General features: G+C 46.5%; 1 protein-coding gene and 1 pseudogene across 1 annotated transcript; both read left to right on the forward strand.

Moving 5' to 3' along the window:
* The first annotated feature begins 1,537 nt into the window (after positions 1 to 1,537).
* On the forward strand, positions 1,538 to 6,429 carry LOC108922752 (tripartite motif-containing protein 16-like). Its single transcript, XM_018733078.2, has 6 exons — positions 1,538 to 2,134; positions 4,152 to 4,247; positions 4,358 to 4,591; positions 4,719 to 4,878; positions 5,490 to 5,549; positions 5,879 to 6,429. The coding sequence occupies exons 1-6, from the start codon at positions 1,538 to 1,540 to the stop codon at positions 6,427 to 6,429; spliced, it is 1,698 nt and encodes a 565-aa protein (XP_018588594.2).
* Positions 6,430 to 9,019: 2,590 nt separating this feature from the next.
* Positions 9,020 to 14,823, forward strand: LOC108922764 (E3 ubiquitin/ISG15 ligase TRIM25-like; annotated as a pseudogene).
* The last annotated feature ends 1,843 nt before the right edge of the window (positions 14,824 to 16,666 follow it).

The following is a 16,666-nucleotide window of genomic DNA, read 5'->3' on the forward strand; positions in this document are numbered from 1 at the left end:
TCACGTGTCAATAACACAACGGGATAACGAGGAGAAAATACCACGGTCCATCTGAATTAAAAGGGTGGGGGGTTGATTAGATTCATTCATCTGGTCACGTGTGTATAACAAGGAGAGGGGTGTGTGTCTAAGTGCTGGGTTTCATTTACAGTCTAAATCTGTGCTTTTTTGTAGAAAAAATGCGTATCAATTTCAAGTGAAGCTACTGTACAGTGATCAGCACTTTGTTTTTAACAATTTAAATACAGTGGATTTAGACCCAGTAAAGAACTGAACTGAAGTGAGGTATCGTACCGAACTTGGCGACACAGCAGGTAGCACTGGTGCCACGCAGCTCCTGGTACACACAACAGTTTGATTCCAGATTAGTTTGCACCAAGTTTTCATGTCCTCCCTGTGGTCATGTGCATTTCCTCCAGGTGCTCTGGTTTCCGGCCACAGTCCAAAGCTGTGTGTTTCAGGTGAATTGGTGACGCTGCATTGCCAGGTGTGTGTCTGCCCCATGCTTCCAAGATGCTCCCTTCAGTTATTGTTAGGTAAAGAAGTGCAGAGTCATCAACAGCTCCATCGATCTCCACTCCACACCAGTACCAGTCAGAGTTCGTCTTCTGTAGTTTCTGTTGGTCACAGTGAAGCCCAGCTGGTCGGGGTCATCAGTGATGGACACATTACCTTCACTCTGTGGGGAGTCACCACGTACCATGGTAGTACAGGATGACCATGTCCTTTACACCAGTAGTTCACATCTATTCATTTAGCTGACACTTTTCTCCAAAGCAATTTACAATTATTTACCCATTTGTACAGCTGGGTAATTTTACTGGAGTAATTTAGGGTAAGTACTTTGTTCAAGGGTACTACAACCAGAAGCTGGGATGGAACCTGCAACTTTTGGATGTAAAGGCAGGGGCTCTAACCACTACACTACCAGCTGCCCCATCATATGGTGCTTATATTTCTGATCACAGAAACATGGGATGGTGACAGATCCTCCTCTCTCTGTGGACATCCTGTGAAATGTCGTCACAAAGTCGTGACCTTCAGGGACGACATAAAATGGGTTCAGTTGGTTTTAATTTCTCATTAATTTCTAATTAAAGCACAAGACAATTTCTCTACTGTTATTGGAATGACAGTGAGACCCGCTGCCTTCAGGAAAAAGTTTGTGGAATCTTATCAATTTATACCTTATAACTTATGTCTTGCTCAATTTCATATTATACAGTTTGGCTTCAGGTCAAGTCCAAACCTGCTGCCGATACAGCAAAAACCAGCCAGGCTGCACCACACCTGGGAAGGAAAGAATGCAACTCTAATGAAAAACGTCAGTCTGATTGTTGTCTTTTAAGGTGCACACCACGAAACACTGATAATGACTAAAACAATGAAATTTTTTGCCCAACGTCACCGTCTCAGTTCAACAACACTCATAGAATGTGTGTGTGGAATTCAGACATACTTCCGATTCCTTCATAGAGATCCTATTTAAGAAAAATCTCCTACCTGTCTGTCAGTCTGTTCTAACTTCTCATGCAAAATGGCCCAAGCTGAGGACAATCAGTATGAGGAGCAGTTCAGATGTTCAATCTGTCTGGATCTGCTGAAGGTGCCAGTGACTATTCCCTGTGGACACACTTACTGTATGGACTGTATTAAGGGAACCTGGGATCAGGATGGTCACATTGGTGTTTACAGCTGCCCTCAGTGCAGACACACCTTCACATCAAGACCTGTTCTGGGCAGAAATACCATGCTAGCTGAAGTCATGGAGAAGCTGAAGAAGGCAGAAGTCCAAGCTGCTCCACCTGGTCCTCCTGCTCATTCCAGCTCTGGACCTGGAGATGTGGAGTGTGATGTGTGTACTGGGAGAAAGAAGAAAGCTGTCAAGTCCTGTCTGGTGTGTCTCGCCTCGTACTGTGAGACTCACCTCCAGCTTCATGAGAAACTTAACAGAAGACAGAAACATGAACTTATTGTTGCAAAAAAACTGCAGGAAAACGTCTGTTCCCGTCATGACAAACCACTGGAGATCTTCTGTCATACTGATCACAGATTCATATGCTCTCTGTGTACGGTAGACGAACACAGAGACCACGATACGGTAACAGCTGCTGTCAAGAGGACAAGAAAACAGGTAACGACTGGAAATTTTTACCGGTAAATATTAAATACAGCCTTCAATAGAAAAGAAATAATGAAGTGAGGAAATCATGGTACATTGCAGCGAAAACTGTGTGTTTGGGATGCGAGAGTGACATTATGACTAGAGCTGCCACCTTTGGGCTCGGAGATGACAGACAGGCTCACATCCGAGCTTCGGCTGTAATACCGTCAGGCAACATTCTTACACCGAACTACACCGGTGAAAAAATACCCTGCTGTATAAAAGAGTAAATAACTGTATGTAACCCGACAGTTGAAGATGCTTTGTACTGAAGCAATAGCTAAAAGTTTAATTTATAGTATTGTCTGTTATATTGTTTTTTCACTCCCGATCAAGTAAAAGCACAGCAATCATGTTTATATAATACACTGGCTTAAGTTTTTCTATCCGAAAGTAATGAGTAGCAGTTCATCCGTCTCCCGCATCCCTTGTGGCATAGCAGTGATTTATTACTGCTTTAAAAGGTTCAGATCAGTGTCTGGGTCCTGTACGGTCCTGTAGAGGTTTTCGTTCCCGAGACACTTGAACTTCAAGAAAAATCTCCTGTGAATCAAAAGATCACTTTATTTTGAAGAAAATACCTGACATGTGAACCCCTTCGAGTGCAGCCTGCAGCAGTGCCTGTATGTGACAGGTGGCTGCGCTGAATGAAGATGTGAATCACCCCCCGTCCTGCTCATGATGACCTTGTGTGTAAACAGTGTGTGTTGCACAGTTCTACATGCAGAAATCCTGCTCCTTTCAAAAGCTTCGCACACTTTTTCTTGCCACTGAACACATTTTTGAAAGAAAAAGCCACTAAAGTCCCTCCGCTGCTGGTGTCCTTCACAATGAGCGAAAAACCACGTCATTCACTCAAAGTAACACTTTTTTCTTATTTACTCCTTTGTTAACCTACAGCCTTTCTTCAAGATCATTTACAAGTTTAATTTAACAACTCATTTTGTACATTGTCTTCATGTTTAGCCGACACTCTACAGTTTCTGCAGCACCATAACCAGCGTTCGTACCTCTACGTTGCCTCTGTCGAGGTCACGTACGGCACATGGAGAGGAAAAGGGCACCAAACTGCAAGATGACATCACGCAAAAACAAGTGACAAGTGGTTGTTTTCATGTCTTTCCCAAGTTAACATAAGACACCAAAATACAGAGAGGGAGTTTTCCCTCCAATTTAACTCGCAATTTAAAGCCTTTACGTACGTGAAGTAAATTAAAAATTGGAGTAATGAAGCTCGGCAGTGATTTCATCCTTCATGGCCAACTCTTGATCCAGGCACAGAAACTGCTACTCTAAAGTATCCAGTACTGGCTGCTGTTACTGTCAAATATTATTAGCCTTATTCAGCTCACATACAGTATTTGTCCCACATGATTATACCCTCAGTTTATACAGTACGGCATTTTTACTGTATCAGTTCAGGATAAGAACCTTGATCAAGAGTACTGTAGCAGGAGCAGACACCCAAACAAAGGACCTTAATATAACGCAGGGCGATGGCCTTCGCCCCCCCACTTCACCACCGGACACCCCTGTCGGTCACTTCTGAGTATGAAATAAAAAGTGAAATATACTGTATGTTTGCACAGGAATCATTATCATCTTTATCTGGCATCAAGTAAATCAGTGCGGTGAAACTGAAACGGTGAATTCTCCATGAGCCTTTACTCATACCACACATTTCAGACCCATCATAACACACCCATCACTTATCTCTGGTGTCACATGACCTTAGACAGATTACGAGCTTGTGTTCCATCCATACACACAACATGCTTCACTTACCCCAAACCAGCAGATCAGCTTCACTGATGACTTTCTTTAAAACATACTGAGTCCATGAAACTACTGCTACTGCTGGCAGAACAGAAAGTCTAGAACCAAATCAAGACTGCTGGAAAACACTTCATGAAAGTTTCATCACAGGTGGGAAATTACAGTCTAACCTGCACCGTCATTTTTAAAAATCTATTTCATATGTCTTCAGAAGCAGGTGGAAGTCGTACACAAGGAGATAAAACAGCTCATCCAGCAGAGAGAAGAGGAGATGGAGGAGCTGAGACAGGCCGTGGACTCTCTCACAGTGAGTACGGAGCAGAGGAGAAGAGCCATTCGAGGGCTCAGTCAGGACTCTCCTCTAGTCCCACAGTGAGGAGACCAGAGTCCAAGTGTCTCTCTGTGTGTCTCCAACAGCGCTCTGCACAGGCAGCGCTGGAGGACACCGAGAGCATCTTCGGCGAGATGATCCGCTCCATCGAGAGAAGACGCTCGGAGGTGAGAGACCTGATCAGAGCTCAGGAGAAGGCTGCCATACGTCGGGCTGAAGAACTCTTGGAAAGACTTACACAAGATATTGGGAAGCTAAGAAGAACAGGCAGTCAACTGGAAGAGCTTTTGAACACAAAGGATCACATCTGTTTCCTCAAGGTCAAATTGCATTTGCGGCAAATTGTCACTTAATATCTGGAGTTGTAACATTTTACATACTAAATATTGCACAAACCATCGACTGACTTGAATGTATTTTTACCAGTGTACCATGCCTTTTTACCAGGGATACCAGTATGTATACTTTCCTCCCGGACCTGAGGATTTGCCCAGCATCACTCTGAGCCCCCACTTCTCCTTTGGGGATGCTATGAAATTTGTCTCCGAATTGAAAAAGCAACTGGAGGACATTTCTGAAGAGAAACTGGGTCAGACCGCTGTAAAAGGTTTGTGAATACATAAACATATAGTAATACATATATATCATACTGTATATAGTGTGTAATTTCCATGTAATTTAGCTCAGTCCAATGGATGAGCCTTTCCCATGTCCATCCTTTTCACCAACTGTCCAACTGTCTATTGATACACACCAGGGTCAGCGGGGTTTGGAGCCTGACACAATCCTGCTGTGATGTGTACTATGTTCTGTGGGGTGTGTGGAGTGTGTTAAATCTTGCAGGTGTTACACAGGAATTATGTAGAAGACCAGGTCATGGTTTGAAGTGTGCTGGAACAATCAGAGCGCCAGTTACCTTTATATTTACCACCACAAGTGTACTGTACACTGGGACAAACAGTGGCCTTGGATGAACTGAGCGTACTGTGTGTAACCTGCTGTTGACGAAATGTTCTTTGTTCATGTGTCACACCTGATCTCTGGATTCACCTCCGTGTGTTTCTTTGCAGTGAAAGAAGTCCATATTGTACTTCCTCCAAATGACACCCTTTGTGAGTCTCAGAAAGTTTCTACTCATCACTTGACCAGTTGTGTAAGAGCAGAAACAAAGCTGTAGCTGTAGGGCTCCCCTCACCACCTCCTCCTTTCCTTTGCCAGCGAATGAGGGGACTGTCCTGCGGGTTCCAGAGCCCGGGTCCAGAGCCGACTTTCAGCAGTGTGAGTCCTTTCATATCCGTGAGCACATTCGTACTCCAACATAGTGTATTTTCCAAGCATGCAGTTTTCCCATTTCATCCAGAGACATGTTCTCAGTGTTTAGTAACCCACTGTAGGAACTTTCGAGTGCAGCACTATCACACACACACACTCCTATGCACAGAAAGAAATTCCATTCCAACTATTGAACTAATGAAACTACTGAACTTTGAAAAACTGAAAAGCTTCATATGCCATGTAACCTTTACATGCCTCTACTGGAAGTCTAAGTGTTCGATCAAACCGTCGCTCATAACATAATGACTGGAGCTCATTTTCACCTCCACTAGATGCCTGCGAACTCACGCTGGACCCCAACACCGTGTACAAAGACATCTTTCTGTTTGAGGGGAACAGGAAGGTGGAATGGGCACTGAGAGCCCAGTCACACCCTGAACACCCAGAGAGATTTGACTACTGGGGTCAAGTACTGTGTTTGGAGGGTCTGTCTGGGCGCTGGTACTGGGAGGTTGAGTGGGGGGGGAAGGACGGAGTTCATGTAGCAGTGGCTTATAAAACGATGAACAGGAAAGGAAGAGGGAAAGACAGTCGCCTTGGATATAATGACAAGTCCTGGAGTTTGTGCTGTTCCCCCTCCAGTTACAGTTTCTACCACAATAATAGGAGAACCGCAGTGTTTGGTCCTCACTCCTCCACCATAGGAGTGTACCTGGACCACAGGGCAGGAACTCTGTGCTTCTACAGCATCTCTGAGGACACCATGACCCTCCTCCACAGGGTCCAGACCACCTTCACTGAGCCCCTCTATCCTGCGTTTAGGTTAGTGTGGAATGTGCTTGGGCCAAACACTAAGGTATGTCTATGCCCCATTGAAAATTAACAGGTTTTCACCTGTTCAGAACAGCATGGCCCATCATGTCTTTGAGCTTCCATAACATTAGTCCTTGAGTCCTCAATGGCCTCTCTTCATTGGCTATGAATGAGGCCCACATTGCCTTCAAAATGCTGACAAGAGGCCTTCAGCATTTGTTAAAGTACTATAGGAATATTACACCACACACCTACAGCCAAGTGACACTGTAGGAGACAAATGAGCGGAACAAGTGTGTACCTGAGAGTGTGTGTGTGTCACACAGTAGGTCTGTCCCAGTTAGGGGGAAGCAGGAAAATCACTCATCTGTTCCACACAGTTCAGCTCACTTACCAGGTGGGTATATATTCATGGGGGGTGCGGTGGCGCAGTGGGTTGGACCACAGTCCTGCTCTCCGGTGGGTCTGGGGTTCGAGTCCCGCTTGGGGTGCCTTGCGACGGACTGGCGTCCCGTCCTGGGTGTGTCCCCTTCCTCCTCCGGCCTTACGCCCTGTGTTACTGGGTAGGCTCTGGTTCCCCGTGACCCCGTATGGGACAAGCGGTTCTGAAAATGTGTGTGTATATATTCATACCGCATAGAAACAACACGCATGTGAATTCGGCTCCTCCCCTTATGTGTGCTATGCATAATATGTAGTGTTTCTATTTTACTGTTGTATCACTTACCAAATCACATCATTTACTTTTAGGTCTAGCAGAAGCCCAAAGTAAATTTTTAAGTGGCCTTAAATGTTGCGTCTTCCAGTGATGCTCATGCTGACTAGGACAAAAATGTAATTGCTGGAAAGTTTGTAAGGAACTGATTATAATTAATTGTTGTGATTTGTGAGAATGGTTAACTGAAACATAAAGGAAAGTGATATTCATACTTAAATCTATAGAAAACTCTTGCGATGTAAATGAACACATTGTGTAGGTCGATGGTGCTCTGATCCACATCACTGCGATACCCTCCTGTGTGTCAACGGCTCCGTCCTTCCGAAAAGACTGAAGGGAGGTTGTTTAAAGTGTTTGTTCGCCTCTTCGGGAAGGATGCTCTAGATGTGTGCTCCGTGTGTAGCTCATGGCACAGGTGAGGTGGGGTGGACTGTGGTAAATATTGTATGACGCTCCTTGCCTCACTCACATGGCGCTTTGCTGTGACTCACGGTGGATAAGAAAAGCCCCGGAGGTAGCACGTTGACCCCACACTAAGACATGAGCTGGAGACAGAGACATAGGAAGAGCAAAATGCCTCCACTGCTTATTGACAAAGACTGAAAAATGTACCATATTGCTGAAAAAAAACTGAATTGCAGCAGCTTCTGTACCTGTCGCATGTCTTGCACTGTGGTAATAATGAACATGGTGTGTTGGGCTCATCAGAGATACCGCCAGCAGAAGGTATGAGGTGTTTGGTTGAAGATTCACTGTACTCTTTACCCACAAAGTGCAATTTTCTTGGATTTATTTGGGATGATTCACTGAAAGATTAATTTGTCTCGTAAATAAAAATCCTTATATTTTCTTTTGTTTCTTTTAAAACTACCCACTTTATGTAGGTGTGGCAGGGAATTCTATGAATTCGGTTCTTTCTTCATCACATGTTCTACACAACTGTGTGATTTAAATCTGCTGGTGTGTGAACTTCTTTACAGAGGTCACCTGAAACAATAAAAATTCTCTGAGTGATTTACAGCAGCTTTAGACTCTGAACTCTTTTTAATAAGATGCAATAAACCACATTCCTCTTGTATAAGACATGGAACAGAAAAAGAAAGAAATAGTGCTGACTTAGAGAAATGCAGGTTCTAGTGTGTCTGCAACATTTACTTTCAATCACGTCATTTGGCTCATGTTTTTCTTCACTGTTTCAAAATTTATAATCACATCACCAACGAGCAATGGGCTGGAATGTGTGTCCAGAAGTACTGCGGTAACTTCAGTGCCCTTGAAGAGTAACGACTCAATGTGCTCATGATCAGCTTTCTCTGTTCTCATGTAAAGTCCCTTGTTGACCTGGAATCCAATAAAAAGAAGAGAAAATGACCAATTAAATGAGATGTTGGGCTGACTCAGTAGTCACAGGGATATAATCCTCTTGTCAGTAAAAAAAAAAAAAAAAAGACTTAAAGGGTTTGTTTTATTTTGCTTTATTTTTCTGTGTTGTATTTATTGTATTTGTTTTCATGGATGTGTCACAAAAGTGTTTTTTAGGCCAGTGACAGATAATGTACCACTCAGACTGGACTGAAGAATAGAACACTTTTGTGACACATCCAGAAAAGCACTGAATCGTACTTGTTCTGTCACCCAGTAAACACATTTTATTTTTCTAATATTTAACTACCCTGCAGTGAGAGGGACACAAGATCATTTTTGCAAAAGGCCTCATTCTTTGAAACATTGAAAGTTTTCTGATACTGGTCCATAACTTTGCATCCTACTCGCCCTGCTCCGGTGGTCTCCTTATGAAGAAACAAGACTTTTCTTTCATAGCCCCTTTAAGTCTTCTTCAGCCTGTCCCTCTAAACTGGCCTCAGTCCAACACTAAACTTCCTACAGAGGAACGAGGAAGTTTCTTCAACACATGGCATCAAAAAAAACTAAACTCAGTAAGATGGCAGAAGCCAGTAGCTCAGAGGCTCAGGACCACTTCACCTGTCCAGTCTGCTTGGATCTACTGAAGGACCCAGTGACTATTCCCTGTGGACACAGTTACTGCAGGGACTGTATTGAAGACTATTGGGTCCAAGCAGACAATGCTGGAGTCTACAGATGTCCTCAGTGCAGACAGACCTTCACACCAAGACCTGTTCTGGGAAGAAACACCATGTTGGCTGAAGTGCTGGAGAAAGTGAAGAAGGCAGAAGTCCAAGCTGCTCCTCCTGATCGCTGCTACGCTGGACCTGGAGATGAGGAGTGTGATGTGTGTATCGGGAGAAAGAAGAAAGCTGTCAAGTCCTGTCTGGTGTGTCTCGCCTCGTACTGCGAGACTCACCTCCAGCCCCACTATGAGTCTCCAGCTTTTAAGAAGAACAAGTTGATAGATACTACAGGACAACTGCAGGACAAGATCTGTTCCCTCCGTGAGAAATGGCTGGAGGTCTACTGCCGCACAGATCAGCAGTGTATCTGTTACCAGTGTTTAATGGATGAACACAAAGGACATGACAGTCTCAGCTGCTGCAGGAAGTACTGAGAAACAGGTAAAAATGGGAACTTTTTACTGGAAGGTATTTTATACAAACCAGGAATGTAGCTGATCAACCAAAGTATGTAGGGTCCATTCGTAGGTGCAGGTTAGGTTAGTGGTCAAATCTGATTCCTTTAAACCCAGCAGACACAGGTTCAGTTGCCACTTCCTGCTGTAATACCCCTGCGCAAGGCAGTTACTGTCAGTGATGAGGACAGGAGACAGAAGGTAGGGTTTAGACCCAAGTGCGGGTGTGTTTATTTCCGTGCCGAAACACAGGAGCAAACAGAGAACGGAGGTCAGGAACAGGTGTGGTTGTTCCGAGGCGTGGATGTAGTTTTCAGGGGTGATGCAAACTCAGTAAATGGCTGAACAAGCAGAGGTTAGAAGCCAGCAGAATCAGGAACAATGAGCAGGGAATGTTGGGCTGACTCAGTAGTCACATGCCGAGCAGGTAGGAGATTTAAAATTCTGCAACCCTGTGTCGTGATGGCACTACCTTTATGTCTGGCCATGTTCATTAGCAACAGGTGCAGCCGCTTGGTTTGCGGACGTGGGCAACAGTACCCCCATCCAACGGGCAGCTCCAGCCGCCTTCCTGGTCCGAGGTGGGTGCCCCTTGGGCCGGGGTGCCAGACAATCCAGATGGTCCCTGTGAAAAGTCCAGATTAGAGTCGGGTCCAGGATATCCTTCACCTGTACCCAAGAGCACTCCTCCGAGCTATACCCCTCCCAAGCCACCAAACGCTGCATGTGGCCACAATGGCGTTGGGAGTCTAGTTGCTCCCGAATCGTATACGCCGAGGCTGCATCCACCTGCACCGGTGGGGGAGGCACCGAGACACGAGGAACGTGGAGATGAGACACTTTAAATGTCAGTGGCAGGTGTAAATGGTACGTGACTGAGTTGACCTGACGGACAACTTTGTAGGGGTTTAAGATAACGTGGGCTGAGCTTCTGGGACGGGAGTTGCAATTTCAGGTCTCTGGTGGACAACCAGACCCACTGACCAGAAGGGAAGGAGACAAGGTGACGGTGGCAATAAGTCTGCTATTTGTACCAGTGCACACTTCAGCGCAGACAAGCTGTCACCGCTCGCCACGTTTCTTCACTGTTCCGGTAGCAAGCATCAATGGCTGGAACGTTGGTGTGCTCTGGGCGCCAGAGGAATAGGGGAGGCCGATAACCTAGGACACATTGAAATGGGGAGAGTCCAGTAGAGGTGTGTGGGAGCGATTTATGGGCATATTCTGCCCAGGGTAGAACTGGTGGCCCAGGTGTCCTGCCACTGAAGAGTTATGCGCCAGCTGAAGGAGAGAGGGTAGGAGACTGACAGAAGCGTAGTCCTTACCTGCCGGTTTGTTCGCTGACTTGGGATCCCCTTCTTGGGCTGCCCGGAGGTCCTGTTGAAATTGCCATCTGATCGGGGCCACCACCAACCGTTCAGGTAAGATGGGTTTGGGTAATCTCGAGCCCAGATCTTTTTCATAGACTTGTGACAAGGCATTTGCCTTGGTCTTCTTCATTCGTACCAGTGCGAAAGGTATGACCATATACTCGTAGTGACCAAGGGGAAGTGCTAAATGCGGTTTACCACTCATTGCCTTCCTGGATCTGGATAAGGTTGTATGAGCTGCACAGGTCCAGGTTAGTGAGTACCCGAGTTCCGTAGACCTCTTCCAGTGCAGTGGTGATGAGAGGCAGGGGATGCAGGTATTTCACGGTGACTGCATTTCTACCGGGGGCGCGGTGGTGCAGTGAGTTGGACTGGGTCCTGCTCTCTAGTGGGTCTGGGGTTCGAGTCCCGCTTGGGGTGCCTTGCGGCGGACTGGCGTCCTGCCCTGGGTGTGTCCCCTCCCCCTCCGGCCTTACGCCCTGTGTTACCAAGTAGGCTCCGGTCTCCCGCGACCCCCATATGGGACAAGCGGTTCCGAAAGTGTGTGTGTGTTTCTACCACGATAGTTGATACAGGGACGCAGCCTTCCATCTTTTGTCGCAATAAAAAAGAACCCTCAGGCTGCTGTGGAAGTGGACAGCCGAATGATCCTGGAGGCCAAGGCCTCGATTACGTACTTCTGCAACGTCCATTGCTTGGGTAACACACACACACACACACACACACACACACACACATTTTCAGAACCGCTTGTCCCATACGGGGTGGCGGGGAACCGGAGCCTACCCGGTGACACAGGGCGTAAGGCCGGAGGGGGAGGGGACATACCCAGGACGGGACGCCAGTCCATCGCAAGGCACCCCAAGCGGGACTCGAACCCCAGACCCACCGGAAAGCAGGACTGTGGTCCAACCCACTGCGCCACTGCACCCCCGGTTGCTTGGGTAACAATAACGGATATATTCTATCCTAAGGGGGAGAGGCAAACGGGAACAGATCAATCGCACAATCCCAAGGCCTGTCCAGGGGTAGCATGGCTGCTTTGCTCTTAAAGACCTCAGTGAGGTCCTGAAATTCCGCAGGGATACCGAAAAACTGAACAGTGTCAGGACTCTCTACGGACGTGGCCCGGCAGGGAAGGGCTAAGCAGGTGTTTGGGCATTGCGGTCCCCACGCCACTAACTCACCAGTGCTCCATGAGAAAACCGGGGCGTGTTTTGCTAGCCACATGAACCCCAGTATTAACGACGTGTCAGGAGACCTGATCAGAAAAAATGTGAGGTACTCCATATGGCATACCCGTACTCATACTCACAATGACACGGTCTGTCTCTTCACCATTCCAAAGCCCAATGGCTGCCCGTCCAGTGATCCACAGAGTGACATCGCACTCTCACAACGGGATGCCCTGCCGTTGGGCAAAAGTCCCATCCATAAAACAGCTGGCTCCCCCTGATTTTATCAAAGCGCACACCTGTACCCAGGTGGGCCCCCAGGACACCTCTATCGGCACCGTCAGATGTGTATCGGAGTGGTATAGGGCACTCACCTCTGCTCTCTTGTGGGAGTTCCTGGAGGGCAGTCTGGCAGAGCAGTCCGTTCTGAAGTGCCTGGACCCTCCGCAGTACAGGCACAGGTGGCCCCGGAGCCCTCACTGCCTTTCTTCAGGAGTCAGGCATCCTTTTCCCAGTTGCATTGGATCTGGGGCCTCCAGGTTAGCAGGGGTTTCCAAGGGGGGGTAGCCAGAGGCGCAACAGTCAGTCCCGCGCGAGGTTGTCAGTGACAACCGCAGTTTCTATGAAGCGATCTAAAGCCCTGCCGGATCGTCATCGGGCGGTTGCTGGTGGTACGAGCCGAGAGTGGGTGGTCAAACACTGCCCGGAATTACTTCTGGAAATGCTCAAACATGATGGACTCGTGTTTGTGCCAAATAGGCATTGCCTAGTCCAGCACAGGTCCAGTTAACAAAGATATAACATATGTTATTCGGCTGGCGTCAGACTGATATCTGTGAGGCTGGCTAGCGAACACTAGTACATATTGGAGGAGGAATCCCCGGCATTTATCAGGCAAGCCATCATATCTTTTAGGTGCGGCCAGCCGGGGGTCTGTTGTCGGCACAATCGGGGCAGCTTCTGATGACGCAGGGAGCGCTGCGGAGGCAGCGACTGGGGCTTCCACTGCAGCCAGCACTGCCTTGGCGCTTGCACCAGACCCTACTGGGTTTCCACGATCTGCCACAGGGTCTGATTTTGGAAGCCAAGCAGGACCCCATGCGCAGACACCACCTTTTGCAGGTGCTTCTACTCAGCTGGGTCCATGAAAACAGCGGAATCTTCTGTCAGCGACAGTTACCCTAAGTAACACCAGTAAAAATTACCCTGCTCTATAAATAAATAAATTACTACAAGCAAGGCAACATTGTCTATTACTGCGAAGGAAAATGTCAGTTTTCTCCTTCGGTAAATGTAATACACTCATTGTGTTTTACTCTCAGATGTACATTGCTGTGGAGAAAAGCATCTGGTAAATGAATAAATGTTACAGTTCACTGGTTTAGAGAGGTTTGGATTGCTTCCCAACACTCCCTGCTTCCAGAAGAAGTCTAACATGAAATAGCCTGGCACAGTACCCAATGTGCCCAAAACAAACTGGACTGGAGTTGGTACATCCAATGAATTTCTTGTGGTTGATGAGAGGTACTCGAGCATTGAGTCCACCCGGAAATGTGTGGACATCTGCCTGCAGGAAGCTGTAAGGTGCCAGAAGCCCCAGGCAAATAGAAGGCATCACAAGGTCTCTTATGAACTAGGGCACATTGTGTGGCTGTCCACTGTGGACATTAACTTGTATTTGCAGTCTAAGAGGTTGGATTCCAAATATATTGAGTGTTTCATGATCTTAAAAAGATGAATCCTAACAAATATCAAATGCAGCTGCCCTCTCGTTCCCAAATGTGTCCCATATTTCATGTGTTCATGCATGAACATACCGAACATCAGTTATACAAGGCTAGTCTGTTGTTTCTCCTCCTTCACCTATCAATGTCAATGGCTCCCTGGCACTCTCCTTCAAGTTTCTCCTGGACTCAAAATTCTGAGATGGCAGGATGTACTACCTGGTAGACTGGGAAGGGTATGGCCTAGGGGAACAACCTATGCGCTAATGAAGAGTAGTTAATTTTGTCTGTTTCGTCTTATGTAATAATTTTAAAAAACACTGAGATTTTCTTTTTCTTCTAAAGGAGAAGAGCGTGTTAATGGAGAGGGAATTCCAGCAGCGAATCCAGGAGAGGAAGAAGGTTCTGCCTGAGCTGAGACAGGCCGTGGACTCTCTCACAGTGAGTACAGAGCAGAGGAGAAGAGCCATTCGAGGGCTCAGTCAGGACTCTCCTCCGGTCCCACAGTGAGGAGACCAGAGTCCAAGTGTCTCTCTGTGTGTCTCCAACAGCACTCTGCACGGGCAGCGCTGGAGGACACCGAGAGCATCTTCAGCGAGATGATCCACTCCATCGAGAGAAGACGCTCGGAGGTGAGAGACCTGATCAGAGCTCAGGAGAAGTCAGAAGGGAGTCGGGCTGAAGGTCTCCTGGAGCGCCTGGAACAGGAGATTGATGAGCTGAAGAGGAGAGACGATGAACTGGAACAGCTTTCTCATACTGAAGATCACATCTATTTTCTTCAGGTAAGACCTCTTGATTTCTTACCAAACAACATATTACATAATGTCTTTGGTTTGAAATTTCTATTTCATTTGATATTGCTTTGAAAGGTTTCACTCAAATTTTTGTTACGGATGATTTATTCACTGTAGAATTTTCGGTCTCTGTGATCTTCCTGCATCTGGAGAATTACACAACATCACTGTAAATCCACACTTCTCTTTTGCGTATGTCAGTAAAGTTGCATATGAACTGAAGGAGCAACTTGGCAATGCTGCCAGTGAAAAAATTGAAATGGTCTCTCAAACAGGTTGGTATTGAAACACATTTTGAAGGGTCTAATCTGTATGTAATGTAAAAAAAAAAAAAAAACACAGTTACTGTGACCAGTTTTCAACAGGGAACCATTTTTCACTGTTACATGTCTCTCTCTACACAGTGAAACAAGTCTGTATTCTTCACATAGAAACATCCAGTGAGTGTGAATCGGTCTCTGCTGATACAACGTACATCCAGTGCATGTGAGTCTGTCTCCGCTGAATGACGACCAGCTCCATTAAAACAAATACTATGAAATGTAAAGTGTACATTTAATAAAGGACTGCAGGTGATGAGGGGTCATTGGAGGGGTCAGTTATACTTTCATTTTCATTACTGTTGTAAAGAAAGACTTCATGGTGAAGTGTGCAGTGAACCCCTCACTGCACTTGTATTGCTGATGGTACATGGTACTTCTGGTGAAGAGACGTGATCTTGAAATGGGACAATAAAGAACGTGATGATGACAAGGAACGTGACCAGCACTGACACAGAAACTGGGACGAGGACTTAGACGTGAACTCGGGAACATGCTTCTCTCGTGTGGGCAGCTCTTTTTGAAGATATTGTGGCTCTTTTGAAGATTTCAATTTCGAGATCCAACGAGTAGCTCGTCTTTCTGTGGTTTTAAGGAGGTCTTGAATAGAGTGACGCAGGCATGGTGCGTGGAGGTCATTCTGCTGCCATGCTGGGCTCATTCCTGATTGGTGTGACTCTTGTGATAAGCACATACGTACTTGTGCTGCAATAATCATTATTATTAACGTATTAGTGTCCTGTGCCTGTCACCGGTAGACTTTAAACACTGGACTTTGCACGGTAGTGGAGGTATTATGAAGAAGCCCTAACGAGGACAATTCAAAAAGGTTCAACCAGTTCAGAAGTATCTCTCTGCTTGGTACTGAGGATAAGTTATTGTGTTACTCACACACTATAAGTGATTTTAGAGTCAACAACCCCGCTGAACAGGACTGTGGGAAGAAAACAAGAGCACCCAGAGGAACTTCTCTTGAGGAAACCTACACAGACACGGGGAGAACATGCAAACAGACTGAGCAAGGACCACGTCCTCTTGCACCACTCAGGTGCTCTGAGACCACCTCTATTCTTAGCAGTAGAGGGTATAAAACCGATTTTCCACTGCGTTCCTTCACACAAATGTTCAGTTTCTAGCCCACGCGTGTCGCCCACAACCTGTTATCTGCATTCTTTGCCCAGAATGAAATCCTACATAATTACCTTTCTGAACCCAAGATCATCCCCTCTAGTGAGACTGCCCACTTTCCCTCTTGCCTTCTTGCCCTCCATGCAGCTTGGGAAGCTCTACAGTTGGCTGATGCTGTCTCCCATTCCTCAGTCCTCATTCTTCTGGACATGTAGAGCATTTGACACTGTCATCCCCCAAGTCCTGTTTTTCTCGCTTGAACAGCTTGAAATCAAAGGATCGGCACTGAATGGTTTAACTCTGATCTATGTAATCAATCCTTCCAGGTGGGTTTGTGTGATTCCCTGTATCGTCTCTCCCAACTGCTGTTCCACAGATCTCTCTACTCTTCTCTACTTTCTCACCATTTCTCTTGCTTGGTCTTAGCCCTTCACAGGTCCTTCTGTCACTGCTGTGCTGATGCTATGATGATGATCTTCCTCTCAGTAGCTTCAGATGTGCCCTGTTGTATTGGGCCTGCCTCTTGGACA

Source organism: Scleropages formosus, chromosome 9, assembly GCF_900964775.1.
Source record: "Scleropages formosus chromosome 9, fSclFor1.1, whole genome shotgun sequence".
In the NCBI taxonomy this organism is placed as follows: Eukaryota; Metazoa; Chordata; class Actinopteri; order Osteoglossiformes; family Osteoglossidae; genus Scleropages; species Scleropages formosus.